The 27534-nt window shown below is 41.5% G+C and overlaps 2 protein-coding genes across 2 annotated transcripts in view; both read left to right on the top strand.

The window, feature by feature from the left end:
- Positions 1-11808, top strand: part of eif3ea (eukaryotic translation initiation factor 3, subunit E, a) — a 34298-nt gene extending 22490 nt beyond the window's left edge. Inside the window, exons 9-13 of the mRNA XM_057340673.1 lie at positions 700-801; positions 5272-5381; positions 10049-10151; positions 10631-10765; positions 11572-11808. Coding sequence (XP_057196656.1) covers positions 700-801; positions 5272-5381; positions 10049-10151; positions 10631-10765; positions 11572-11610 — 489 coding nt within the window. The 3' untranslated portion in view covers positions 11611-11808. The remainder of the gene's footprint in view (positions 1-699; positions 802-5271; positions 5382-10048; positions 10152-10630; positions 10766-11571) is intronic.
- A 2346-nt stretch (positions 11809-14154) lies between these two features.
- The window catches only part of rspo2 (R-spondin 2), a 46455-nt gene continuing 33075 nt past the window's right edge, over positions 14155-27534 (top strand). The window contains exons 1-2 of the mRNA XM_057340716.1: positions 14155-14599; positions 14810-15164. Of these exons, the coding sequence (XP_057196699.1) occupies positions 15062-15164 (103 nt within the window). The 5' untranslated portion in view covers positions 14155-14599; positions 14810-15061. The remainder of the gene's footprint in view (positions 14600-14809; positions 15165-27534) is intronic.

Here is a 27534-nt window from a genome sequence, read left to right as displayed (position 1 = left end):
AATTTGTTCTCTGATGTTTCAAATGAGAACCTACTTTTATTTGAAGTTAATACGTCCGGCACGTTGCAAGGAATCTTATATTTCACTGCGTTTGTGGGAATGAATGAATGAGTGGTGTATATTGGCCTGAAAATAAAAGCTCGCTCCCTGCATCTCGGTTTATCTTTGTACCTCCTCAGCAGGCCGTGCGAGTCTTGAGCCCATTAGATTTGATAAATGGTCCTGGACGGTCTGATTGTAGTGTTCCGATGTCTCGGTGTCCAACAACAGTAGCTTCTTCAGAGATCAATGGCACTGAAATCCAAATAAGCGCGGAGTTTGCTTAATCACTTAAACATGTGTCCTGAGGTGGGCGCCGTTCTAACTGCACAACCTCCTCTCATGGTTACTCGAGCATCTGTGGTATTTAGATCTAGGGAAGACCCGAAGATCACATATCCGAATGGGAATCGTCCCATCAGGGCCTCTGTTAATGGGGTCTTTCAGCTCGTGGGTGTTTATAGACATGGCACATTAGGCAGAGGTCGTGCTCATTAATGTGTGCTTTGACTGAAAATAACCCTGCGTATGGTAAAGATAACACCCACGATTTTAAAGGGACAGTTCACCATTTCGATCATGTTTAAAACACTCCCAGCACTGTAGGTGTTTTATTTTTGCTGTTCTTTTAAATAAATGTTTACATGTTCTCTTTTTTAGGAGTCGTACACCTACAAAGATCCCATCACGGAGTTCGTGGAGTGCCTGTATGTGAACTTTGACTTTGACAGCGCTCAAAAGAAGCTGAGAGAGTGTGAGGCGGTAAGTCCCAGCTGTTGTTACCTTTTACCTTTTCATTACCTTTATTCGCAAACACGTCCTTGCGCAACTTCTCCATTAAAGGCCAAAATGACCGTGTCTTATGTTAATTTCTGTTTTCCACAAGCACAAGATTAGCTTTTTCCCACGACATCCCGGCTTTTCCTAAAAGCTTCTGTTAGCTAGAGTTCAGCAAGACAGTCGTTCTCAAAAGACGTTGAGCTCATGCTTTCTTTAATTGTCTAGCCACAGAGCCTTTAAATTTGTAACTGTCACAGATGATGCCTCCATTTCACTAATGATGAGTGCGGATGACATCATGCACAATCCTTGATCTCTGATTGGTCACCTGAACTTTCCCAGAACTGGCGAAGGTCATCAGCGATGCTGATGCTGTAACCAAACAAACAGCCATGCCTTCTGTTTCAGGCACAGAAAGGGGTCTCGGGCGGTCCCGGGCCCCTCTCAGAGCCTCTGACTAACCATTTGTCATGTTTTTATGATAGCCAGTAATTGTCAGATCAGTGGGATGGTTAACAAGAAGTGCTTTTGGTGTGCAGAGGCGGACGCACACGCTGGAAAGAGCTTTCTGCGGTACAGACAAGCCAGTGATCTGTATTTTTGTTCCCCTTTATAAATGGTCTTCTATAATGGTCACTTCATCAGTTTTCACCCCTGCCCTGCTTTGTCATTCTTTCTGTTTTTACCGTTAAAGCACAGACTTTGAGTGCCAACACGGCACTGAACAGAAGACAAATGCAGTCAAATAGAGCGAGTTTAGTTTCGGTTACATTTTTTGCGCCGGCTACTGTTGCAAGACACTAAATGGGTCATTGTATGAAGCCGGGAGTCTTTTCTAGATTAATAAGGTGCATTTTGAAGTAGATTTTAGACATTATGTCAGGCAAATAGTTTTCTTTAATCGTATTGCGGTAACTCAAGATAAATGCCTTCAGAAAGGTTACGCTTGATGTCTATTTCCATGTTTTTTTTTATTAAAATGTTACAAAAAAGTATAAAAAGGTAGTTTGTTTTTGTTTAACTATGTTATAAAGATGTTATTTTTAACACTATTTATTTGTTCGGTTATTTATTAACACGAATGGCATCATTTTGTAGAATGACCTTTCCAAAACCTTTCCTAAATATCGCTCCTGTCCTTCTGAAACATCGTATATCCGTGGTTTTTATTTTTTTGCCATAAGTCATTATTATTAGTCACCCTTTATGTTTGTCACTAGGTTTTGCAAATATCTAACAAATAAAAAGTATTAAAAAGTGCTTGTCAGCTTTTTTGTTTGTTGACAAAGTTTTTTCCATTTCCTGAAAAACAGCGAATTTGGACATACGAGGTTTGAGAAGGACAGCGAGAGTGTTTTTGTAACATGTTGGTTTTATCATCATCGTAGTGCAGGAATAGCATTTGATCGCTGTGCCACGTGATTATGAACAACACTGGCACGGCACCGAGATTCATTTGCCATCCTATCCCTGGAAAACATTACTTTTCGACATAAATTTGTTTGGTAAACTGCCACGCAAACGCTGCGGCCAAATCTCAAACTGCATGAAAAAGTATTTTGCTTTGAACGAGAGAGTATTTAGAAGTCTCTGTGTGATAAAAGCCAGAAATGGCCTTCAGGCGCATTGTTGGTTGCAGTAAACACATTACATTACAAGGATTCATCCCAAGCGTAATTAGCTTGAGTGCCTTTTGCCTTGTGTGCACTTATGTCGAAGCTCTTAAAACTCATTCCTGTTCTCTAAATTATTATGAATTCAAAGACCAATCACACTGCCCTTCGCCTGCCGTTACTCATGAACTTTGTTTAACAAGCACCCTGTGTTAAATAGCAGGCTTTTTATAGAAGAGTGAAATAAAGAATAACCCAACTTAACATCGAACCGTCCTGAAACCAGTGACGTGATTTATAAACATTTACTCCTGTGACCATTTCATTGGACCAGATGTTTTTAATTTTGGACGCTTATCGTCAAGGAGCACAGAAAATGAGACCCAAATCACCAGGAGTCACGTGGGTCTTTGCGGGTCTAACCAATCAAGTCATTTGGGAGATCTCCATTACACTTTGCATGCTGTGAGGCCGGGGCTCGTAAGAGTCGGAGTAATTAGCACACCTGCATCTGTGACTGCTGGACTTCCAGAACCGGCCATTGTTGTACAGCGAGAGCTCCGACCGGGCACCGGGTAAATGAACGCTAGTTAGTCATGACCCTGATTATGAACGCCCGAGGCATTATTGAGATCACAAGCTTCAAAACAACTTTCTGGCATGTGGATATAACTGGTTGGGCTCAGATGTGCGTCACCTCTAAACGCTCAGGAATATGAGTTTTGGACAGACATGTCTACAGCCCAGGGCTTTTCCTGTTGGACCGTTGATACCTCTCAAGTCATCAGTGTGTCTGCTCTTGGCCGCCTTTTACAAACATCTTTACCTTCAAAGTCGTCGGTTTCTCTTACCTAATAGGTTGTTAAGTGCAGTGCACTTTAGAAAAAAGCTAGTTTAAGGCAATAAAAACTGATGTAGAAAACGTGCCATATTAATATACATGACAAATGGGCTACTTTTACTATCCTTAAAATGATATTGACGCTTTCAATTCGCTTATTTATTTTTAAATGGATTCGTTTTTAATTTGAGTGTCAGTAAAGGACACGAAGATCGAAAAAAAAAAATGTTTGTGTGTGTGGGGAGGTTTATATACATAGTTATTATAGTATTGATTGTAGTTTTTATTTATTTATATTTTTGTTAATGTTAGTTAGTTTTAGCAATTTTGGTGTATGCTTTTGTCATTTTCTAATTTATTTATAGTTTATTTTTATGTTGCTAATAAGATTATTATTTTAGTTATTATTTATGATTATAATTTTAGTGTTATTATAACATTTCAGTTAATTAATTTTTTTTATTTAGTTTGTTTTTCCAATAATTTTATGTGAATGAACATAAACGTGCCACACACACATAATATATAAACACAAACAATTGTTTTTCGAATCAGTTACGATTAATCTAGTTGACCATACTAACTTAATAAAATTGCCATATTAATAAAACCTCCTGGTGTGTGTACCATTTTTTTGTGTAATTGTGATCATATTAAATTTACGCCAGAATAGACTGAATAGATGAATGCATTTTTGAAGTAATTAAGTATTTTTTTCCCAAGTAACTGCCGTTTACAAGCAATTTCTTTGCATAAAATCAGTGGCCGTGGCTCCAGAGGTCTGCAGGCTTGTGAGTCCAACTGGACACAGTCCTGGATCTGTAGACACTCACCGCATAGACGTTATGGGTTTTTTCTCGAGCTGTGGATCATCACATTGCTTATTTTGCATCGTGATTATCTTATCATGCTGAGCCAGTCTGCTTTTGTAGTTTGTCCTCCTCCAGTTGATCCGTCTCAGTGTAGAGCGGCACAATGGTTTGGGTTCATAATGGGGTATGTATTGCATTAAACATAGTCCCAACCTTACTTAGCACTGTTTTCCATCTTTGTAGAGACTGGGAAAAACAAAGAAAACTGCACTTCCAGTAAACGGAACTCGAGTTAATTTTTTTCTTTAAAATTGTTATAGCTCTGTTCTCTCTCTGAAAAACCTCAGCGGTAATTGTAGCACTCAAGTGAACTGTAATCAGCTCGAGATAAGTCACTGTCAGTGATAAAATGCGTGTTGGCTGATAGGGCCGTGGTCATGTAGTTAGGATTTCTTCAAGCAGAACCTCGCAGATAGTAGCTCTCAAAGCCTAAGCAAACAAAGCGTGGCCCGCGAGCACAGAAGACGTCGAACGAGGACTTAACGTGAACCGTGTAGAAACGGCAGGGGCTCGCACTTGTCTTCAGCCGTGTGGAATGCACGGCGATGCTTTTGACTGCTCTCCATCTGAGAGCCGAGGTAAGGGCACGAGAGCCCCTGTGCAGGATTTGGAGGTTTGTCATTTGAAAGGAGTGGCATTGGAAATCAGTTCAACCGCGCAACCCAGCGGAGCCCATGGCAATGGGCAAGACAAACGCCGATAAGCCACAGCCATTGCGGTGGGTTCGGGGGCTGGCTCTGTTCCTGCCCCGTTTCATGTGGGGACTGTGGAATGCCAAGATCTGCGGTTCGTTTAGAGCGCAGAGAATGACCCCAGATAGGGATTTTCTCTTTTAAGGATATCTAATATGTGTGAGCTATAGGACTCTCTTGGCCCTTGCAGCAATACATTTCCACAATTCTCTGGAATTCTATTTACATTTTTCCTGCTTTTGGCTTTTTCGTCCTGTCGTTGTTCTGCAACCTGTTACTGTTAGCAGAGGCCTCGGACTTGAGCTCGGAGTTTATACAAACTATAAAATATAAACGGATCTGTTCGTTGTGTTTGTTTAGCCGCAGACGGGTGTGTGTTTCAATGAGTGTGCCTATAACATGCAACCATGTGTAATTGTTTCAATCTTTTGAAGGTGCTGGTGAATGACTTTTTCTTGGTGGCGTGTCTGGAGGACTTCATTGAAAACGCTCGGCTGTTCATCTTCGAGACCTTCTGCAGAATTCACCAGTGCATCAGTATAAGGTAAGAGGATTGGTTAAAGTCTGGAAAAGACAGAAGATCCCTCTGATGTCATAGTCTTACATTTTCACACAAACGTTGTTTTGCTCTTGCTGTTTCACTTAAAAGGATAGTTCACCCAAAAATGAAAATTCTGTCATCATTTACTGACCCTCTTGGTTTTGTGTTCGTACAATAGAAGTGAATGGGAACCACCGTTGTTTGGTTACCAGCATACTTTAAAATCTTCTTTTGTGTTCTGCAGAATAACAAAAGTCATACAGGTTTGAAATAACAAGATGGTGACAGAATTTTCATTTTTGGGTGAACTGTCACTTTAAAACAATACTGCCGTTAAAAACGGACAAATTGAAGTGATAAAAAAAGAAGGTAGCAGGTCTGAAAATCTGTCCACAATGTGGGATTGCTTCCTGTTTCCTCTTCCATTCCCACTCTGCTCTGATAAGTTTTTATTGCTAGTGTGCTGGAGGAAGCGTGTCCAGAGACCGGCTGCCAGTGCCTCAATCTCACACATGCAGACACGCATTCAGAACCAGACATCTCCGGCACATCCACCCATCTGTTTCGAAGCATATCTAAAGGGTCTACATATTGGCCCTCAGTAGGATGTTAATGGCTGGGCTCCGTCTGTGGATAATCAAGCAGATCTGTCCACAAGACTTTTTATCGCATAGCCTTCTATAGCAATCTTGACATGTCCTCATTATCGCGGAGTTGTAGTCCTGTAGAAAATTCTGCCTGAGTTGATTTGCTTTGAGCGTAACAGTCCAAAACAAGGCCGTAGTTGCGATAGACGTATGTTTTTTCATTGATCCACACTGTTTGTCTTCTGGTCTTCTTGTAGACGTCCTGGTCTGCGTTTTGAGTGCGGCAGGTGTTTTATTGCCACTTTACTCTGTTACGCTTTTTTATTGCCCCTTCTACGGTATTTAAACGGCATTGTAGGTTTCCAGAGAAGACACGCGATGGTTTCAGTCCCCAAGATTTTCCATTGGTGGAAAAGATACGGTCTGTTTGGAAAGGGCGGTTTGGGCGGGTGTCACTGGTTTCCCCCTGCCTGGTTCCTATTAGCCTTCCGCTGACAGAGTATAGAGCAAAGAGGCCGCGTTGCTCTCCCGCCTGTTTAATGAGCTTTCATAACTAGTAGTCTTCGAGCATCTGTCCTGCATTCTTTTACCAGAAAGCACTTGACAGCAACTTGAGGTCCGCTAACAGGTTGCATCTACCTTGGGAGATTTATGACATCCTGGAAATCCCGAACAGTCCATGTTCACGCTCACCAACACGATATCATATACCACTTTTGATGAAAAGCTGTATTTGTAAAGCATTTTTCAGGCTTTTCTTAAAATTCTCCAGAGCGTTATCAAACTGTAGTCACAGGATTTCTCAATCTGTTTTCTAAGAAGTGCAACCTCACGGCGATCTAAAACCGGCCGCGCTCAGGTTCGCACACTATTTCCATGCTTCATTGTACAGCCTAATTGCTCTCTGCATTTTCAGCTCAGTATAAAACCAAGACAGGCCGTAGTCAAGGTTGAAACATGGAATGCGATCAGCCTCCGTCCAAATCTCTTGTTGCAGATAGTCTGGAGTTGATTTGGAGTTCTGGCTCTCGTAGGCGCTCTTGTTGCAATTGAATCCATTTTCTTGTCAAACGCCACAAAGGTAATGGTGAACTAGGAAGCTGAATGGTGATTGCTGTTTATCTGTTGAAGTTAGTAGCTTATAGAAGTCGCCTGAATGACATATTATGTCTGTTAAATTAAATTATAGGGGATTGGGAAGAAGAAATCCATTTTTGATTTGAGTGCATGTCATAGATACAGTATGCAGACGCTTACGGCAGTTAATTTTGGGATCAAATGAATATTATGCCAATTTTTAACAGTTTTGTTATGTTTAGCCATGGGGTACTCAGAAATGTTGGCTTTTTTTGCTTTTAGCTGCATCTAGCTGAAGAAAAACCACAACTACAAATCGCAGTATATAAGAGTCTGTAAGAAGGCTGTTTGAAATCTGTGCAAATTGTGTTTGACTTCCAAAAACTACATCCAAAGTAACTTTTTGCCATGCTCTCCAATTGTCTATGAATTAAGAAAATATTTTTTTTTTTTATAAAGACCGTTTCATCGGACTCGTGTGCATGGACTGCTGTTAACTTCCGGTCTGTGTTTGTTTATCGGTCCGGCTATTGTCTAATATATCATTTGATCTAATTTATGTTAATATTAATTTATATTATTGTTTTATTATATAATAATTGTATTAAATAAGCAATTTGTTGAATGTGTCCTGTAGTTTGGTCGCATATTAAGAAACCTTATGGTACACTGACATCTTGCAGTTGACCTTGGTATCGCAGTCTAAATTCAAAATATTGGCAAGACAAGTTTAGCTAAGTGACGGTTCTTCTCGGTTTCTTTTACTTGTTATCAGAAATCATCTACATGCACTCAATTATTTGTGAATGTGTACTGGAAGTTAAGGGCACCTACGCACGCATAAGCAGTACCGTTTGTTATGTTGTTTCTTTGAAACTGTCTATAGCCGCTTTCTTGCATGTTAGTGACATACAGTCTGTGGCACTATCATATCCTGGTTCTATTAATCTCTCAATAAACTGCACTTGAAATTTGTCCTCCACATGAAAATTTGTCCTCCACATGAAAAATTGTCCTCCACATGGATCTCTGGTGCTCTAATTACTATTACAGTTTGATTTAACCATCCATTTTAAATGTCTTTCTGTGCCTTCATGTGCAAATATTTTACAAATCTATGTATACAAAAAATGTGTAGAGAAAGTCAGCATCTCTTTCACAGTCAGTCTCTTTTAAAGTGTATGGCTCCCGGTGTGAGGCCCGTTACCCCTCTCCCACCGGCCTGGAATCGGAATCGGATAAATCAACTGTGAGGAGCCCAGTGCATGTAAGGGGTCGAAGTGAAAATGATCCTTACCCTTCACCCCCAACCCCAGAGGAGCAGGTTTAAGGCTGTGTAAAGTGAGACCGCAGTCAAGTAGCTTGGCTTAAACCGCCCTGTCAGGCACTTACGCTCGAGTGGCTCATTTATCCAGCCTCTTTCTTTTCCCCCAATTATTTTGTTCAGTCTTTGTGTATTTTTTTTGTTTTACATCATACCTTCATTTATATTACCGGAAAGCTTGTAGAAGTTGCTATCCAATACAAGACGTTTTTTTTCTCTCTTCAAGTTAAATTTCGTCTGGGAGAAATTAGATTAGTGCGTGTGGGCCTTTTCATTGTGCCGAGGCAGTGCTTGACCTTGGTCTTTGGTTCAGTTAGTCCAGAGGGTCGGCTCCGCTTAGACGAAACATGATCTTATTTGTTTTGGGCGGTTTTTTGACTGACATGTCATGTCTTAATCAGATCGGTGAAATAATGTTCATTGCCTCCGGTGAACACCGACGTGAACGAGAACAGAGTTTCAGTTGTTTATTGATCGTCTGAGTGTCTTCTTATAGCAGCAATTTAGCTTTTAATTAACTCTTGGATTGTATTTATTTTTATATTAAAGCTTCACTAAGGGTCTAGGCTTGGAATGGATGAGTCGCTTTCCAAACTTCCCCATGTTTTAATTGGTTTCCTGTTCTTTTTCGGCTGTAATTGTTCATCAGCGTACAGCTTGCTTTGCCGAATACTCCGGGGCCGCCAAAGAGCTTGGATTTCTTGTCCCTGCTTTAACCCCTGGAGTCGACAGGCATTCGTTCTCCCATACCAAGTGTCGCTGCATGATGTCGGACATGTGTTAGCCATCACCAACTTGGAACTTCTGATGTGACAACCGGCACATTCGTTGGCAGCTAGCTTTTGAATAATGAGCTTTATGACCAATCTACCCTGTCACGCATCGTTTTCTAAGGGTTTCACTGGGAGTGAAATGATATAAGCTGTCATCTCTGCTTGTCTCCAGATCCGTACCGTTGACGCGGCGGGTGATTGAGTTAACCTTTCACTGCGTGAGCCAATTAGTTGTTTGGATCCTGGCTGTAGGCTTAGCTTTAAGAACAGAATTGGACAAGCTTCCTTTTTTCCAGCTAGCATTAAATAAGCTCAGAAGATGATTTGAGGGTTTGCTCAAAAAATGCCACAAGGGGACCCTCTGTAGAAGTAATATTTCGGATCAAAGAACGCTAGAACGCCAGCTGCCACCGTCCTCCCTCAATGACACATCCATGGAAGTGACCAGTCAAAGATCAGAGGAAACATCTGGCTTTTATTTATGGACAGCAGCCCCAAAACACAAGGGAATGGTCAGTAGAAGTCAGTAGTGAATTTACAATCCAAACTTATTGGATTCTGTCTCCGAAACATGTTCCGTTTGTCTGTCGCCATCACTTACGGACACACAATGATGTAGTTGTATTCCCTTTTGAATGGCTTTCTTAGTTTAGGTGCATTTAGCATCATGGCCTTGCTTACATAATGTAAGGCATTTGTCACTCCTGAACAGACTCTTAAATGCTGAGGAATGACAGTAAACCCATTATCATCCAGCACTTTCCATCAGCACTTTAAACCTACGTGCACACACACAAACCTCTCGGTGAGCTTGTTATATAGCTCCCAATTTTCACGTAATACCATCAGCGTATATAATGTTCTCTCTCTACCATAGTTTGTACTAATGGACTCTTGTTTTCCTCGCAGTATGCTGGCGGATAAGCTGAATATGACTCCCGAGGAAGCTGAGAGATGGATCGTGAACCTCATTCGCAATGCCAGGCTGGACGCCAAAATCGACTCCAAACTGGTGAGGGACACTCATATTGTTTCACTCCTGTTCGTCTGCCTCCCTCCTCGAATGGCAAACGATTGATAGACGCTGCTGCTGTAGTGTCCTTTAATTAGTCGGAAAATCAAATTCAGCTTCTTTTGTGTAGGATTATATTCTGCTTTAATAGATAAAGTAGGCACAATCAATTACGTCAGTCGTTTTGCCCTGTACCTTACAACAAAAAAGCCCAGGTTTGCTCAGTGTGTCCTACCTCGAGGGTAGACGGACTTTGTCATTACCAACACTGCATGTCGTGACGCCTCTTTAAACAAAAAAGCCCTCTGATCTCACAAATCACATGGAATTCTACCGGAATGACCTAGAATTAGCTTGTGTGTGTTGTTTTAGCTGACTGTGTTGAGACTGTGAATATTAAAAAGAAAAAAAAGCGTGAGAGAACAGGAAAGCGTTTTTGCTACGTTGACATCAATTTCATCTTCTCTCATCTCCGGCAGGGTCATGTAGTGATGGGCAACAACGCCGTTTCGCTGTACCAGCAGGTGATTGAGAAAACCAAGAGCCTTTCATTCCGCAGCCAAATGCTGGCCATGAACATCGAGAAGAAGCAGAGCAACGCCAACAAGAATGAGGTCAGAGCATCTACTCATCCAACCCTGACCGGACTTCTTTTCTCACCGCTTTAATTTGCTCTCACCTCTGTTTGTCTTGATTCCTGTAGTGTACGCAAACAAATGATCTATCCAAAGTGCGTTCCTAAGAATGTTGAATGGCGATCAACCCTTTTATGTTGTTAAACTTGCTGGTTTACGCCGAGCGAGTGCTTTCATCATGGTGTTTTTCTTCAAAGGCCTAATGACAAGGTAGCACAGGCCGGCCATAAAGAAGAGGGTCCGAGTCCAGTGACTCAGCTCAGCGGAGTAAATAACGCTCGCTCACAATCGCACAAGCGTCTGCGGAGTTCCCTGCGTTTGGGAGTCACCACAGATGTTTTGCTTGGGGTCCAGTCAGTATCTGTTTGATCTGTGCGTGTGTGCGCGAGCGCGCTGATTGGCCCACCAAGACCTAGAATGTACACGCTCTGCTCTGTGAACTTTGAAAGATGGAGAATGTTTCAAAAGTATGGCCTTTAAGTGTCTTTGTTCTTCTTTTGTTACTCGCTTCACACACGCAAACACCAAAGTGGCAAAGGCCATAACACAGTCCCTTATTTTGATGTTTGGCTAAACGCAATTTTATGAAAACATTTCTTAAGGAGAACACAATTGAAAGGTGTGAACTTGTACTTGTTTGCACTTAGGAAAAGACATTTTTGTGTGTAGGACCGCCACTAGAAACACTCATTAGAACGTTCAGTGGACTATAATAAGGTTACCTGCTGTTTCTCTGAGTTTGTGTTGGTTAATAACGCCGTTGGCTTTCTCTTCTCTCTATTCAGACTCCAAACTGGGCGGCGCAGGAAACTGGCCTTTTCTGAGTGGCGCTTTGTGGACCGTACGCTTCCATCGTACTTTCCAGCGTTCCCATGCTGCGGCCGAACACGCTGTTCTCCGTCCCGTGTCCTTCAAAGGGGGAGAGAGGGAGGGAGAGAGCGAAAGACCTTATTTTTGCACTTGGGTCTGGTATGAAATAAAAAAAACCTTTCAAAACCATTTTCACCTCATGCTTGCGTTTTTATTCCTGGACTTTACAAATGATGGTTGAGGGTTAAGTGGTTGTGATCTTTAGCGTAATAGATGGAGTTTTAATGTTGCCTGAGTCACTGAGTGGGACGGGGTTTGACTCTGCGTTTTTGCGTCGCTGTAATGATGAACGAGTGTTTGGACTGCCGGTTTACGATGCTGTTATGTAGCGGCCCACACCGCTGCGGCAGACTAGGGGATGTAAGCGGAGAGGGTACAGAAAGGTGATCGGCCCGGCGCTCGCTGTCTGTCTTATTCGCCGCCAGTTGTCTGCTCTGTTCGCATCAACTGCGACTCCCGCTAACCGATCATGACGATCGTCGTAAGTCCTCGCCACGTCTCGTCTGCTCTCATCTCATCTTCGGTAGATAACACCTACGTTTTCTCTTTCTATCTTTATCTCTTTAAACATGCCGAGAGCTCGCAGACATTGCAGGCTGGGATTCGAAGCGTGTCTTAATGTCTGCTTTGGCCTCTCTGTCAGTTGACATGTTTATGGGCCCTGTCTCTCTGGACGAGTGAAGAGGGAGCTTATAGCTGCCACAGCGCTTGGGCTCTCGGCCAGACATCTAAAACAACTGACGTCACCTTTACTTTCCCAGCGAGCGAGAGAGAGAGCGCGAGCACAAAGGAGGGGGAGCTAAAGTGATTGGTTTACCGGTCCTTTGCCATGACACATTACGAAAATAAAACCCTCCTAGCCCTTAATTATCACATTCACCTTAGGAGTGCTGTCTCAGATGTTGTTTTAGTAAGACATCCAGACCAACAGCAGACGTGTGGCTGAGAAGGTTGTCCACCACAACGTCTGTCACTTCACTTAAAATAAATAAACAAACACCCAAGCGAAAGGTCAACATAGGGTTTGGTTAAAAGGGCTACATAATCTTTCCTTTTCGCATTGTTCGTTCCCGTTTTCCCACCGTGGAAAGGTTACGACGTTTGTTCAAAAAGGCCACATATTAAAACTACAACGTATGTTCCCTAATAAAAAATTTTGTAGGAATTATTTCTTGAGTCTTGTTTTCCATGAAGTGCATCGGTCAATTTCATTTTCCTGTTTTATGCACTTGGCAAGAGCGAGCCTATTTTTAGAGTAGATTTTCTGTAATATGAGATATCGCAATCTAGCTCAGTATAGAAGCTCGAGTCGACTCTTTAGCTTTCAAGGAATCGTGCCGGGTACTTTAGATTTACATTTAGGTTCTGCATATAGCATGCACTTGTCTCAAGAGTTTCTGCACTAAATGGTTATCGCCTAAACCTAGTCTGTAGGAGCTCTTAGAGCTCTTCTTTTCCTTTTGCTTTTAAATGCAGGTGAATGGACGTCATGTTTTTCATAGAAAAGCAACCTCTGTTGTCAAATACCCTTCAAACAATTAACATTCACTTTGGGGGAGTTTTACTTTGATCTTAACGTCAACGGCCTTGTGAAAGAGTGTCATAGCTTGGAAATGACAAACATTTTTCTTCAAGGAGTTTTAACCGTGTTCACGCTGCTCGTATCATGCTTGTTTTTAAAGGCAGGTGACTTTCCTTGTATATTTAAAGTGATGGGTTGTTGCTGTAAATAACCTGAAGCAAGTAATGCTCAGATGACCTGACTTCTGTGTCTTGTTAAATCCTGAGAATAAATCCAAGACGTTCTAAGAGCATGTGAAAATCGATATATAAATAAAAGATTAAGTGCCACACCTAGTGGTCAAGCTGGGTAAAACATTTCTTCGATTTCAAAGCAATTAATGTCCATTTTGGCAAGAAGCAAGATGCTTCCTCGTTTTATACGTTTTTATTTATCTTAGCGAAGATCTGTTCAAATCCGGAAAAGAGATAGGTTGTGTTATTTCTAGTAAATGAAACGATTCGATATTTTATAATGTTTGTACTTTTGCAGTCACTTCCAGAAATCAGTTTCTTTAACTTTTATGTCGATTTCTTCATGCCATATGAGAACTTTTCTCAGTTTGACATGTGTGTGAAAGTTGGCTACATGTAACCTTTCTCTCTCTCACTGCACATATTTGTTGTTTTAACTTTTTTGTCCGCTTCATAACTGTTCCAACTGCACGTCGGTCACTTGATTTCACTAATCAAAACTAAATAAGAAAAGATTGCAATATTAAGCAATACTATACATTACATATTTGGATGTAATAGCATGTAACTATTATGGACATATTTTGTGATATTACTTTAATAATATAAATATACTTTAATAGCATAGCCCGCGTTACGATATATGAAGTGATGGTTCACAAGATTTAGAAAAAGATGAGCGGTTCCAAAATACACAGCACTATTAGTTCAAGCCAATGCGCTAGGACCCTGGGGAAGCTTATATGTGGCGTATAGATACAGTGGGAGAAATTCCATTTGTCATCTTCGAAAACTTTAACAAGGAGGGGGAACAGCCCCTCTCGCTGACCGAGGGGCTTCAGAAACTGCTCCGAAAAGCCCCACAAGATCTTTGCGTCTCCACGTGACAGGAGCGTCTATATAGCATCAGCACCAGTAGACTGATACTCCATCACCACGCGCGCACTGCAGCATATGCCACAGTTACACACACAGAGATCCTCACGCACCTCAAGGGCTTATTCTAGAGGTTTTGCAGACTATTGCATCCATGTGTTTTCTCGCTCCGTCTGGGGAGATTTTCCGACTGTGATACGAAGGGACTTCTGAGAGACTCAACTTTTCCTGCGAGAGGGATGCTGGATGCTCCAGGTCCACTTTGGTACTCGGAAGGAACTTGATGAGTTTCTTTCTTCTGGACTCGCGCAGGTATATTTCTCTCGCAACTACTTTGAGGGCATCCATCCTTTCTTTGGAAAGGTTGCTTTTTTACTATTATAAGTTATATTAGCCCATTCAATTATTTTGCTTTGCGTCATTTGGACACCGAACAAAACTAAAGTTGTTTGAATGAAATAGTTTTGCTTGCAAACATCAGCGTACGTTTTTACTCGCGTTAGGTTTTTTCTCTCCCCCCAGACGTTACAAAGATATTTTTAGTTCGAACAAGCGCATTTTCGCTCTCTACCTAAAATGACATTTACCGGTGGTGAGAAGTCGGGGTTTCTCTATCCTTCTAATGTGTGACACAACGGAGTCCGGACTCCTCAACTCCCCACTCCTCTCTGGACGAATATACATATTAAATCAGCACACACGGACTTTGGAGGCTCACGGCGAGACCCTTTGACTCTTTCTGACCTGAGACGGGACAAACGCACAGCCGGCCAGATGCAGTTTCGACTCTTCTCCTTTGCGCTGATAGTGTTAAACTGTATGGACTACAGCCACTGTCAGACGCAGCAACCTCACCGCTGGAGAAGAAACAAAAGAGGTAAGTTCCTGCATCATGCGAGTGCTTTTCATACATACTTTAGTACTTCGTTTCCTTCACATTTCAGGGACAGTCCCACCTGGAGTAACATTATCATTACTACAATTTACCGTGACTTTGGTTTCTGTCAAAATTCAACAGTTACGCTTTTTCAATATTTGATGGGTTTATTTGATCAATTCGCATGACAGTGATGACGAGCTACAAGATTTGTAGGCTACAGTAGCAACTATCAACTGTAGAATTTTGGCAGAAACTATCGTAACCATGGTAATGTTTGAGGGTGATGTTCGGTGTCCTCCGCAAATTAAGACCCGCAGGGTCTGAACTTAAACTTTCAGTCAACAATATTTTACTGCCGAGCCACTGGGAAGCGTGTACAAAACTTCACGCAATTTACAGACGTTTCTACTTTGTTGCTGAAATATTAAACGTGTTTAATATCACCGTGATTCTTAACACGATGATTGTTTTGTGCTTTACTGTTTAGCGAATTTACGAATGGACCATTGTGGTACCTGAATACGTAAACTCTTACGAATTAAACCGCGCAAGGATTGCAGCGTCTTCGCTCGTGCATTCGGGAATAGTAGTTTAAGGGCCACATTCAAATATGCGTTTTTGCATCTGTTCCAGGTGATGCGCGTTCACGGTGCCATCATGCGTAAAGGCGCTCATTAACGGTTCCAAATCGCAAAAGCGCGTCACTTGTCTTTCATTGACATCCTTTGCAACTTTTTGTCTACCGTTTTGTTTTCTTTGGAGACGCTATGACTCACAAATCACTGACCCGTTTTAACCTGAAATTATTGTAAAGAGCTTACGTTTATATAAAAGACATCATTGGAAAATGTTGGACACACCGTTGTAAAATTGACGGATGAATAATAATTTTAGTCGCACAATTTCATAGGCTTGTAGATAATAGTGACGGTAACTGTTTAAAAGAAACTATTCAACTTAAAGTGTCTGTTGCATTTCAGTTTAGATTTGCTGGAGCTCTGTGTGTTGACCATTTGTTAATCGGGCAGATTTGTGTATGTGCGCAAGGCATACATAAAACCATTTTAATGCGAAATTCACCTTCAAAGCATTGACAGTGGGGCAGACCCTCTGGTGGCAATGTGATGAATAGTTGTGCTTTCCTTTCCCCCTTTCAAACGCGCTGACCCCTCTTTCCCTAAGCCGCTTTTAATTGATCTCACAGACAGACATTGATTAAGCTTCGAACAACTGGTGCGCGTATAACAATCCACACTTAAGAGCCGCAGGGATTTAACCCGTGGGTAGATATGAGGGATGGTCGATGCACACGGGACACATGGGTGTTGCAAGTCAAACACTTCAAACTTATTCGCCCCTCCCCTAAGTCTCGAACCCTTTCACACCACCAGTCATTCACTGCATGTGACAGTACAGCCTCCTCCATGGCCCCCATCTGAACTTGAGACTGAATAAATACACTTGCTGACACACGACCGATATGCTCTCTTAAATCCGCAGAGATGTAAATTGGGAGGCGTTCATAGATTTAATCGCATGCATGGCATGCCAGGGAAAACCTCTGCTTGGGCTGAGAGCCCCATCCACTGCCCATCTGCGAATAATCAGCCAGTCACTATAGAGAACTGGCACCCGTTTTTCTGCTCTTCTGTTCCTACAAGATTTACGATTTCAGATACTACGTAATATAATTTACTTTACGGGATCAAATTTGTTGGCAAAGTCAGGCTTGTTAAGCATTTTCAAGGGATCGGGAAAGTGCAGCGGGGAAAATAGTGGCAGAAGTGCATCTGCAGGTGTGAGAATCTTGAGAGAATGTGAGAATCTAAATGATGAGGCATATGTAAAGCATGCCTCCTTAAACCTGCACAGGCAGAAAGGTGCATGCATAATGTTTTCTTCCGCACAAAGAAGAAAGCGGGGCCAAGTCTGACATTTGAAATACTATGGCTGACCGCCACGCTTTACGTTTGCTTCCTTCCTATTTATCATGGTTATTAAAAGCAGCATGGGAGGCAGATCGCTATTCACTTGTGCAATTCTAAAAAACGGAAATATTTTATTGCCCTCAGTGCACTTATGACAGTTTAATGCGCTGGTATGCCTTTGTGCGCTCTACAGCACTTTAACCCAGGTATGCGCTCAGTCTTTTTAAACTGTGCTTTAAAAGGCTTTGTTTTGCCCACCACACAAAGTTCTCAATTTGCCAAACGATCATCTTGTTTGACACATTTAACAGGTTTATTTGCAAAAAGCTGGTAGGCCAAATTATTTAAAATATGCTCAGCTGCACAATTCTGTGTGATATTTGTATGTTTTTAGATCAAGCTTTTTATAGTCTCTATGCTACATGCATTTTCTTATTGGAATATAACAAAACCAGCAGTAAGAAACATTAAATTTGCACCTCCGTACCCCCCATTCAGTACTTTTCAGAACGGGAAACGCTGGCAGGGAGTTTTGCTATGATATCATTACTTGGCCCAGGGGTAATACTTTTCGTTTTTATTCTCTGGCTAATGATGCCACCTGCTGACTACATAAAAATTGTGGGCTCGCGTACCAGCGCAGGCCAGAGAGGAGATCCGTGTACGGGCTTTGCGAGTTTGGCAAGCCAGGAGGCGTGTTAACCCTTTCCCATCAAAGCTACTGTTTTAAATTTGCCAAGGTAGTTAACCTATTTTATAGTATGTACGTTACACATTTGAATTTAAATTGCATCCCCGCTCCTTGTGCATTCCTTTACGTAGTTGCACTTTAGTTGAAACGCAGCACTACGGTATTAAAGAAGCTCTGATGAACGGTCCGATTATGCTCGCAGTAATGGAACTAATAGAGATCTCTTTCCAGAGAAACACGGAGCCAGTAGTCCATGGGAAAGTGGAGGAGAGGAAAGGATTAGGTCCATCCCTGCACTCAGGAGCTACGGGGCAAAGACCCTGATGGGATTAGAGGGAAAGCACCTGTGTTTTATCACTAAACCATCACGCGGTTAAATCTTTAATCTGCTGTCAGCACACAGAGATCTGCTCCAGTGTTGTGCTGTGCTTTATGCCTCTGAAATCGTTTTATGAAGATAAATATTTTATGAAGAAGGAAAGCGAGAGGAGCCAGTGGAGAGAAATTAGAAAGTGGAACACGATCGGTTGACATGGCAAGAGTGAATGCGTAACACTATCGGTGTGGGCGCAGATGATGTGTGTAAATTAGAGAATGAATCATGCCACTTCGGTGGCGACGGGTAACACTATCAGGCCAGCTGATAAATAAATTCCCAGAGGGAGAAGTACAGGATGCGCAAGAGCTCTTTGGCATAAAATAATCAAGTTGTTAAAGCCAAAGCGTTTCATTTCTGCGCCAAATGGCAACAGGTTTCCCAAACATTCCCATTAAACTCCATCGGTCGAAAAGCAATCCAGCCCAAAACGGACCCCTTTGGGTTGACTCTGTGTTTACTGTGGTGGCTTGACACTCGACCAGAGATGTTTTGAAAGTACCATCGTTTTTATACTTTTCACAAAAAGCAACCTACAAACTTACTGTTGACACTGCATATTAAGCTTGGACGGAGAGATATGTGCTTTAACAGACAAAATAACACACTTCAGCTTTAAAATCCATCCGGACAGCAAGACACGGTACACAGAGAGAGAACAGAGAGAGCTGTTGAGTTTAGAGCTATGTTTTCTAGAAGTTTACCCAAGGTCTCAGGTTTATGGGTGTAAGTGTTAATGTTGGCCCTTGCTTAGCTCATGCACTTAATGTTTTGATGAAGTGCCTGACAGGAAGGCTAAATGCCCCAGGGTGCTTTTATTTCAACCAAGCAAGAGCAAAAAGCATGCCGCACTTCCCCCGGATAAAAGGGAAAACTGCTACAGATGGCGTGTCTTTTAAATTGGCCTTTTCTTATGATGCCTTTCTAATCAATAATGGAAGCGATGCTCGTTTCATCAAGAAAAGCAGTGTGTCCCGCTATAGCTGTCTCATCCAATTCATTACGGTTTCTTTGATGTTTTTTTGTTCCAGTGGCTTCGGATTTGTTGGGCAGCGGTTGCCAACTGTTGACTGTTGAGTACTTGTTGCGTTTCTCCACTGCATTGCAGTCTGTGGCATAATCTTTGAACAGTGAGTGTGCGTGAGAATGTCATTAGTGTTAGAACGTGTAGAAGAGCTTGAACTCGGGGTGCTGGAGAAATGGAGGGGTGGTTAGCATATTTGAAGAGATGAGAGGTGCATCACCTGATAAGGATTAAATCTCTTGCTGTCCTGCGTAACAAATATCGGTCTCTCTCTCTCTCTCTCTCTCTCTCTCTCTCTCTCTCTCTCTCTCTCTCTCTCTCTCTCTCTCTCTCTCTCTTCTTCAAGTCTAATTTAAAAAATTAGGGGTCCTATCTACTTGCTTCATAAACACATGGACTTATTTGGCAACAATTAAGATACACATTAGGTGTGTGTGTGTGTGTGTGTTGCTGTGCAAGATGCTTTACATAAAAACGCTCTGATTCTTTAAATTGCCCATCTGTTCATCACTGCTCTGCCACTCTGCTGCGTCACAAAACCAAGACAGTTGAGTGACCTCAGGCTTGGCCGAATTCCTCTGGTTTCACATAGTCCTCTGCAGACTGCATCTGTTTGTTTTCCTTTGCCACAAAAGCCAGAGTCCACACCCCCCCCTCCCCCGACCAATAAAGTCCGTTAGCTCGAATTCATTTAAACATGACACTTTTGCTATTTGGACGAATGCTTTTCTCTTGTCGCTGAGATGAACCGTTTATTGAGGAGCATTTTGTCTAACACGTTCCGCACATTCATACCTTGTAGAGAAGTAACCATTATGCGTTTTTTTTTTTATGTATGTGGCGTACGCAAGGGGGTCCTCGCCACCCAGCTTAATCAATGTCATCGGAGGATTCTCGTGCTGGCAAAACTAAACGCCAACCAGATGGTTTGCTCTCACGTCGTGTTTTACCACACTGTAAAAGTTCATTTTCGGAAACGTGAAATGTCTTATAAGTCTTATAATATGCTTTGTGTTTCCCAATGGCGATTGAAACCGGTGTGCAGACAAAGGGTTCAGTATGTTGTTCAAATGAACCTTCACCTCTGTTATTTCCTCAACAGCCAGCGCTCTAAAGTAACTATGCCCTAATGCTGTTCTTATAAAGCCATGTAATATCGTTTCGATTCTCTTGAGTTTATTAAGCTAAAAAAATTCGACTGTAGGACCTGTTTCCAAGAGGTGAGGATAAAACAATGATGCAGAAGAATTGTTTAAAAATGCAAGATTTTTCATAATCCATACAAAGGGCGTTTAAACGGGACATTTTGCTTGGATTTAGTCTGTGCTGGTTGGTTTATTTACATGTGGTCAGATGGATGTCTTTGCTTCACTGCTGTACTATTTTTCAAGCATTGTGCACACGTAATTCTTTAGGATGCTGTATCAAGTTTAAAGTAGTTACCCAAACAACGTGCGTCTCAAGGTCGTAGTTTCGCTATGCTAGATATCAAGCAACCGAATATAAATCAACTCTGCTGGTCTTCTGTGTCATACGCTTCTATATGAACCCCCTACCCCTCCCACTTTTCACTAGCTATATGAGAAAGGACCAGAGAGCACAGACAGGCTAATGGAGTGTCAGTTGAGTGTGCTGGACATTTTGAAGAATTTAATTGGTGGTTGAAAGTGCTTTGGAAGGGTTAGAGAAATCAAATTGCCTGGAGGAGGTTCTCAGTGTTCCCAGCCCTTGCCAGCGTTTATTCTGTCCTACATTTATGTTTGCTGGTTTCAAAAGCATCCATCTCTGAGCGACCCGCCCTCCTACCTAGTCCGAATCGATCCGCGAGGTCCTGTAACTTGAGCTCCCGAGGTCTCCGGGGGTGGAGGGAAATCGATTCACCTGTGTATCGCGATTTCTTCTCAAATGATTTTAGATCGATCCGTAAAAGTTCAGAATAAGGTTTTATGGTAATAATTTAATTTTATTAAATTAAATTAATAATGACAAAGTTGCTTTTATAGAGCACTTCATGAACATAATATACTCGCCTATTCTAGTTCTTTTGGTGTTCAGAGAAAACATTTTACACACATCTATTTAGTTAACATTAATTTAGATAAATATTTTACTGTATAGTAATTGTATTCAATTAAATTAAAACTACTCAACAGTCATTGATTCTTTGCGGAGGTCTTCCGGAAGTTAAGTTTGGGCCTCATAACGTTTGTTTACGTCGTTGCCGCTAGACAGCGGCAGAAACGCATTTTTATTTTTAACTCTAGCGCTAGAGCATATTTGGATGACAGACTGCAAGTGTAAATCCCGAAAATGAGCTTTTAGTCATCCGTACAATCTTTGTGGTTTATTTTCACGGTTATTCAGTACACTTGTTACTTTGATTTACAGTGTAAATTAAATTGTGTTTAGCTTTTAAAACGAGACTAACAGGTGCTTTTTGCATCTCTGTGAACGTAGTCATTTATTGTTAATATTGCAAAATATTCACACCTATTCTGCTGTCCAAAATTGATATGCATCCAAAATTAAAACCAAATCACGAGGTGCATTTAGAGCCCTGTCTCTGATAGACATCTGTGCCTACACAAATCGCTGGAATAACAACATGGGGAAGCATTGGGTTGCCATTTCCTCTCCCTGTCTCTCTAACACCCGACAGATGGACAGGCTCCTCGGTTCTCTTGTGCTTGATAGGACCTCTAATTACGCATCCACACCACATCAAACCAACCCTCCACACGCCTTGCATTCAGCGCTGTGCGGAAGTGAGTCGGTCAGAGGCAATAAAGCTTGATTTTTTTGCTTGTAATTTGTCCACCTGATGGAGGTGGAGTGCGTCTTGGGTCATTGGGTCTGGGTCGAGGGCGTGTGGACCTTCTAACAGCTTGGAGAGGAGGGCAACCACCCTGGCTGTGCCTGCCTGTGGAAGCAGAAGCCCTGGTGTGGTTTTAATCAAGGCCAGGCATGGTAGTCATTATAGTGCCCTGGTCCTGAGCTCATTGTCTTGCTTTGTCTCTTCCCTCCATTGCCTGTTTCTCTCTGTGATGATTCAACATGCACTTTAGACGTGAAGGGGTCACCAATGGCGTATACACATTCAGATGAGAAAGTAAGTGTCAGCTCTGCTGGTACAGTATGTTTGTGTGTGAACGATGAAGAGTATTCATTAGTGTATTCCAAGTCACCAATCATGCACAATTTTCGCTTATTGCAACAACAAAACAAAAGTTCAAGACATTCTGTTCTCTATTATATAAGAAGAAGAGTGCTCTTTGCAATGGCAAAGGGTCATTCATTATTCAGAAGATCTGTTTCAACGTTATGAATTTGTTACGGCTAGGAGTTTAAAACGCTAAATTAACTTCATTATCATGCCTTGACTAACATGGTTAATAAGTTCTCTCTCACAGACTAAAGGACTCATGTTCCCCAAAAGAAAAGGGTCTTTTTATTAAAAGGAATAATGTAGTGTCAGGCGATCATTACTGCAGAATTAACCCAGGGTGAAAAGGACTCCAAATTCAAGAGAAACGAACACAATGTGTGACATTGAGACGAAAGTGACACATTTGGCCAATCAAATTCAAGGAGCCACATAATGGTCATTATCATAAAATAAACCCTGGAATTAGCCTTAAAGGAATAGTTCACCTTCAAAATGAGAATTCGGTCATCGTTTACTCGCCCTGTGGTCATTTTAAACTTCTCAGAATTTTCCGCAAAACACAAAAGATATTTGTAAAAAATGTTGGTAACCAAAAACTGTTGGTCCCTATTGACTTCTATTGTATGGACACAAAACCATTGGAAGTCAATGGGACCAACTGTTTTTTTTTACAAAATATCCTTTTTTGTGTTCTGCAGAAGAAAGAAAATAGTACAGGTTTGAAATGACAAGAGGATGATACATAAATGTGACCCTGCACCACAAAAACGTCTTATAGCACGGGAACATTCTTAGTAATCGGCAAAAAATTATCGATTTTTGCTTAATGCCAAAAATCAGTAGGATATTAAGTAAAGATCATGTTTCATAAAGATATTTAGTAAATTTCCTATCGTAAATATATAAAGACTATTTTTGTGAGTGGCTGGCCTGCTACAGTGCCTCTGATTAACAACTTCAAAGGCAATTTTCTCAATATTTTGTTTTTTGCACCCACAGATTCCAGATTTTTAAATAGTTGTATCTCGGCCAAATATGGTCTTATCCAAACAAACCTACATCAATAGAATTTTTTTTTTCAGCTTTCAGGTGCTGTAAAAAATCTCAATGTCGGAAAATGTACCCTTAAAGGAGCTGTACTGTATGTTATAATTTTCTGTATTAAATCAAAACAATATACCTTAATATGTTTGTAGACATTTAGAAAACATGCTAAGTTCATAATATATTGGTTTGTACAAAAATCAATGCTTTAACCAGTTATTCCACTCTGAAATGTCTGTTTTTGTTTTGGTCCGTGTGACCCCGCCCACTGATGATTTACCCACTAGTGTATTTCCACAGCTCGGTTGCCGGTTGGCGACAATCACTGCATATTGCAGCAAACAAACGACGTTGCGAACTTAGAAAGAATTACTATATTATTTTACAACTTACGAGGAGAAATATACAATTTTATTACGGTTATTTAACGAGACAGCAATATGGCCCGTAAATGCCACCTCCAGAGGACGCAACCTCTGAAACGCAACGTATTTGCAAACGTTTAAATGATCAGATAAACTGTTATGCTTTCCATTACACTCCTGTAAGTGTCTGGCAACTCCTGTGAGCGTGGAGTCTGAGGAGGAATGAAGCGTTTAAGAAAGATGTGTAGGCCCTACTCATGACATCATGGTTTAGTATGCAGTACTCAACTCTTGGTCATGTACACTGCAGTATTGTAGTCTGGAATTGTGCCACCCAAGTAGGAAACAGAACCGAGTAGAAAAGCCCTGTTGCGCATAATTTGGGGAAATTCACAAGCTTGAGTTCTAATTTTAATTTGCACGAAGCCTTGAAATGCATTCCTCAGACTCTTAGGTTTCATAACATGTTTTGTCACAGAGGATTTCAATTGCGGTGTGTTTCAATATTGTACTACTTTAGTATGGCTCTATTTTTGGTCCCTGCCTTTTCTGTTGCTCTTTGCTAAATACCTGCTGGCCTTAGAGGTAGATAAATGTTTGCTCGGCCTGCAGAAGAGGAAACGGTAGAAAGTTTTAGGTTCTGGGGGACATCCATCTATTTTACATTTTTACGTTTTCCTTCCCTCTCTCTCAGTTATCCACTTGTATTACATCTTGGCTGAATTTTATTTGAACCAAAGCCAGACCTCAGAAGCACACTGTCTTCTCCTATAAACATCTGTCACAGTGAGAGGAAGGTACTTTGAAGGTAACAGCGGGCAGAGGTCACGAGTAGTGTGCATGATCACGATTTAATGGCTTTGGGGATGGACACTTGCAGTCTGTGATAAACATGTGCATGTTTGGTGTCTTTAGTCTACAAGCGAAAAAGAACGTCTGACTCGCATGTTTATGGGAGTTTGGGGGACATGCATGGAAGATGTTTTTGTCAGCAGACAGGTCTGTGTTGGTAAGAGGAAGAAGAGGTTGATGCTGAATGATTATTACAAAGCTCTTTTAGTGTAAGCCCTGCCCTAGGGAGCAGATGAGATGAGCAACTATTACATAAAACCCCAGCCTTGGTGTTAATTTGTATCTGGAAGTGCTCTTGCATGTCCTCGCTTGCCAGATTTTCACAAGGATCTGACCGGTTTGTAACAATACACGCACATGTAATACGTCGTGCCACCCACGTGCGGAAGAAAACCACAACAGTGGAACTTTTTTCTTTTTGGTTCAACCTTACGCTGATGGCACGGTTCTGTGGTATCCTGTTGAAGGCTGTTTCTTAATTAGCTCTGCAAGTTTGGCAAAGTTTTTGTCGGTCTCGTATAACTGCAGAGGTTATTTGTGGAGTTAAGGTTTCAGTCTTGGGCTTCAAGCTTTGAAGTCTCCCCCTCAGTGGTTGGGACCATATGAGGTCCTCAGAATGCCACCCCTGTGGTGCTCTCCACTTTTGACCCTATGGATCACTTCTGATCTAGCCTGGTAGGGAAGGGTTTATCCAAGGAGGTGGACTAGAGGTCTTGTTAAAGGGTTAATAGCTTTCATGTTCCCCAGGAAGGCGTAGAGTGCAGGCTTGACTGCATACAAACCCATGTAGTATGTTTAGGAATTTGAACCTCCTAACCTTCAGAATGAATATTTAGCACATAAGCGGTCCTAAACAAGTTCTACGTCCTGTGCGAATAATAGTAATTTGGATATAATCATCTTAAGTTTCTGTTGCGTTGCATTGGGATTGTAGTTTGTATATGATGGTGGCAGCCGGGAAAAGAGGGCCATGTGAGGCTCAATGGTGTGAAAAAATCCCAGGCATGCTGGTCCTCTGATCACTAGCTGTGACGTTGTTCCTCCAAGCGGGGAACCCGCCGCTCGCTTCTTAAGAACAGCATGTGTTACTGAACGCGGCGTTCAGAGCCCATCGTGCCACAGGTGTGAAAATGAGGTGTGAGGTTTATGTGTGATAAATTACCAACAGGTGTGCTAATTTTAGCTGTTCCACCTCCCACCCGCTCCACCACCTCTTGAATTTCTGCGCTTTCTATTGTTCCTCCTAGATAGTGCTAAGATCACACAAAGAGCAAATGGAGACTTTTGTATTAATCCCTAGTTTCAGATTTTTCTTCTGAGAAAAACACTTTGACCATTTTCAATGGTCTCACACCCTGTCTACACCAGATGCGAGCAACGCGACACGACAAACCCATTAAGAACAAGGCATTTGTTGCATCTCATCGCACAGCATCCAATGTGGACACATTTTTGGATTATAATGGGTTCTATTATGAGTTGATGCTTTGCATCGTGTCTGGTGTAGACAGGGTGTCAAACTGTGCTCAGATTTGCCAAAACAATCAAAGTAAACTACTTTAGTCAATAAATGCTATCCACATTAATTATGGAATTATACGCATGTCTTTTTTTAGCAGATTTTTTTAATTTTATGAGAAAGTTGATGCCCATATGAAACATAACTGAGCTGTGAAAGAGCAATAAATTTTTCCTCTGCATTTTCTCCCCGCACCCCTCTGTCTCTAAAGACTTGCGAAAAGAATTCACAAGTGGAAAAAGTCAAGAACTTCCAAGTTTCATCCTAAAAAAGTAAGCTGCGTAGAAACATAAAACATATATTCTTACACATAGCCCATCATGACACACTGGTTTTGTACTTTATGGCACATGCGCCCTCTTGTTCTCTATGGTCTGCACATAAAACCCTTTTCTTGTGTTAACGACATGCATAGCGTAACATGCAAAGTGCTACTTGACCTCTTAGTCGAAATACTTTTCATTGCTTGAATAATCTGAGGACGGTTTTGAAATGCTTAGGGTAGACTTACATGAAAGATATTTATATATTTAAAGCTATTACACTATCAGTGAAATAAACAGATATTTATAAACTACATAAGCAACAACCCAGTCTCAATGTAATTCGTGACATAGTCATGAAATTTAGAATCTATTGATTTGTGTTCTCAGACACGATTTTGCCCTTTTTTATATAACCCCACAGTATGTTTTTACACCTATGTACAGTACATAAACTTGTTGTTGGACACTCCATAAACCAAATTAGGACGTTAAAAATCCCTAGTTATGTACTCTTTAAATTGTCAAATTATAAATAGCCAAAATTGCTTCACATTGTAGCACTGCAAGTTGTTATTGAAGCACTAAAACAGAATATTGTATGTCTATCTGCTACTTTTAAAGTATGTATTCGGAGACAATCTAAGCCTACAGAGTTTGTATTAGTCACTGTCTAATTTAAGTGTGTGACTGTAAATTAGTGGCCTTTGATTATGACCTAATCAGTTCATTTGCGCATATTATCTCTAAAGATTGAAAGGCCATGCCAAGCTATTAGCATACACGTCAGCAGGTTAGCCCCCCGGCTCATCTAATCCCACTGCAAGCAAACATTGACACCACCACCAGCTGCCCAAGCTTAGAGGATATGTTTATTTAACAAGCTCACCAATTCAATCGCAAAGATTCCATCTCTGTCGATGCTTGCCATGTCTTGCGGGCCTGTATCACAGGAACACACTCGCTAAGCTAATAAGCCATTGCAGCAAAACAAATGTGTTTGCTCAGGCACACGGTGTAGAATCATTATAAGTAATGGGATAGCCCTAAATTGTAAACATATGCATACAGTACAATCTGTTAAAGTCTGAAGCGGAGGGGAAAAAACATGAATCCCCAAATCGTGACTGTTTCCAGCT

The sequence above is a fragment of the Triplophysa rosa genome, linkage group LG8 (genome assembly GCF_024868665.1).
Source record: "Triplophysa rosa linkage group LG8, Trosa_1v2, whole genome shotgun sequence".
Lineage (NCBI taxonomy): Eukaryota > Metazoa > Chordata > Actinopteri > Cypriniformes > Nemacheilidae > Triplophysa > Triplophysa rosa.
Note: the sequence above shows the minus strand (reverse complement) of the source record. Positions and strands in the feature narration are given on the sequence as shown.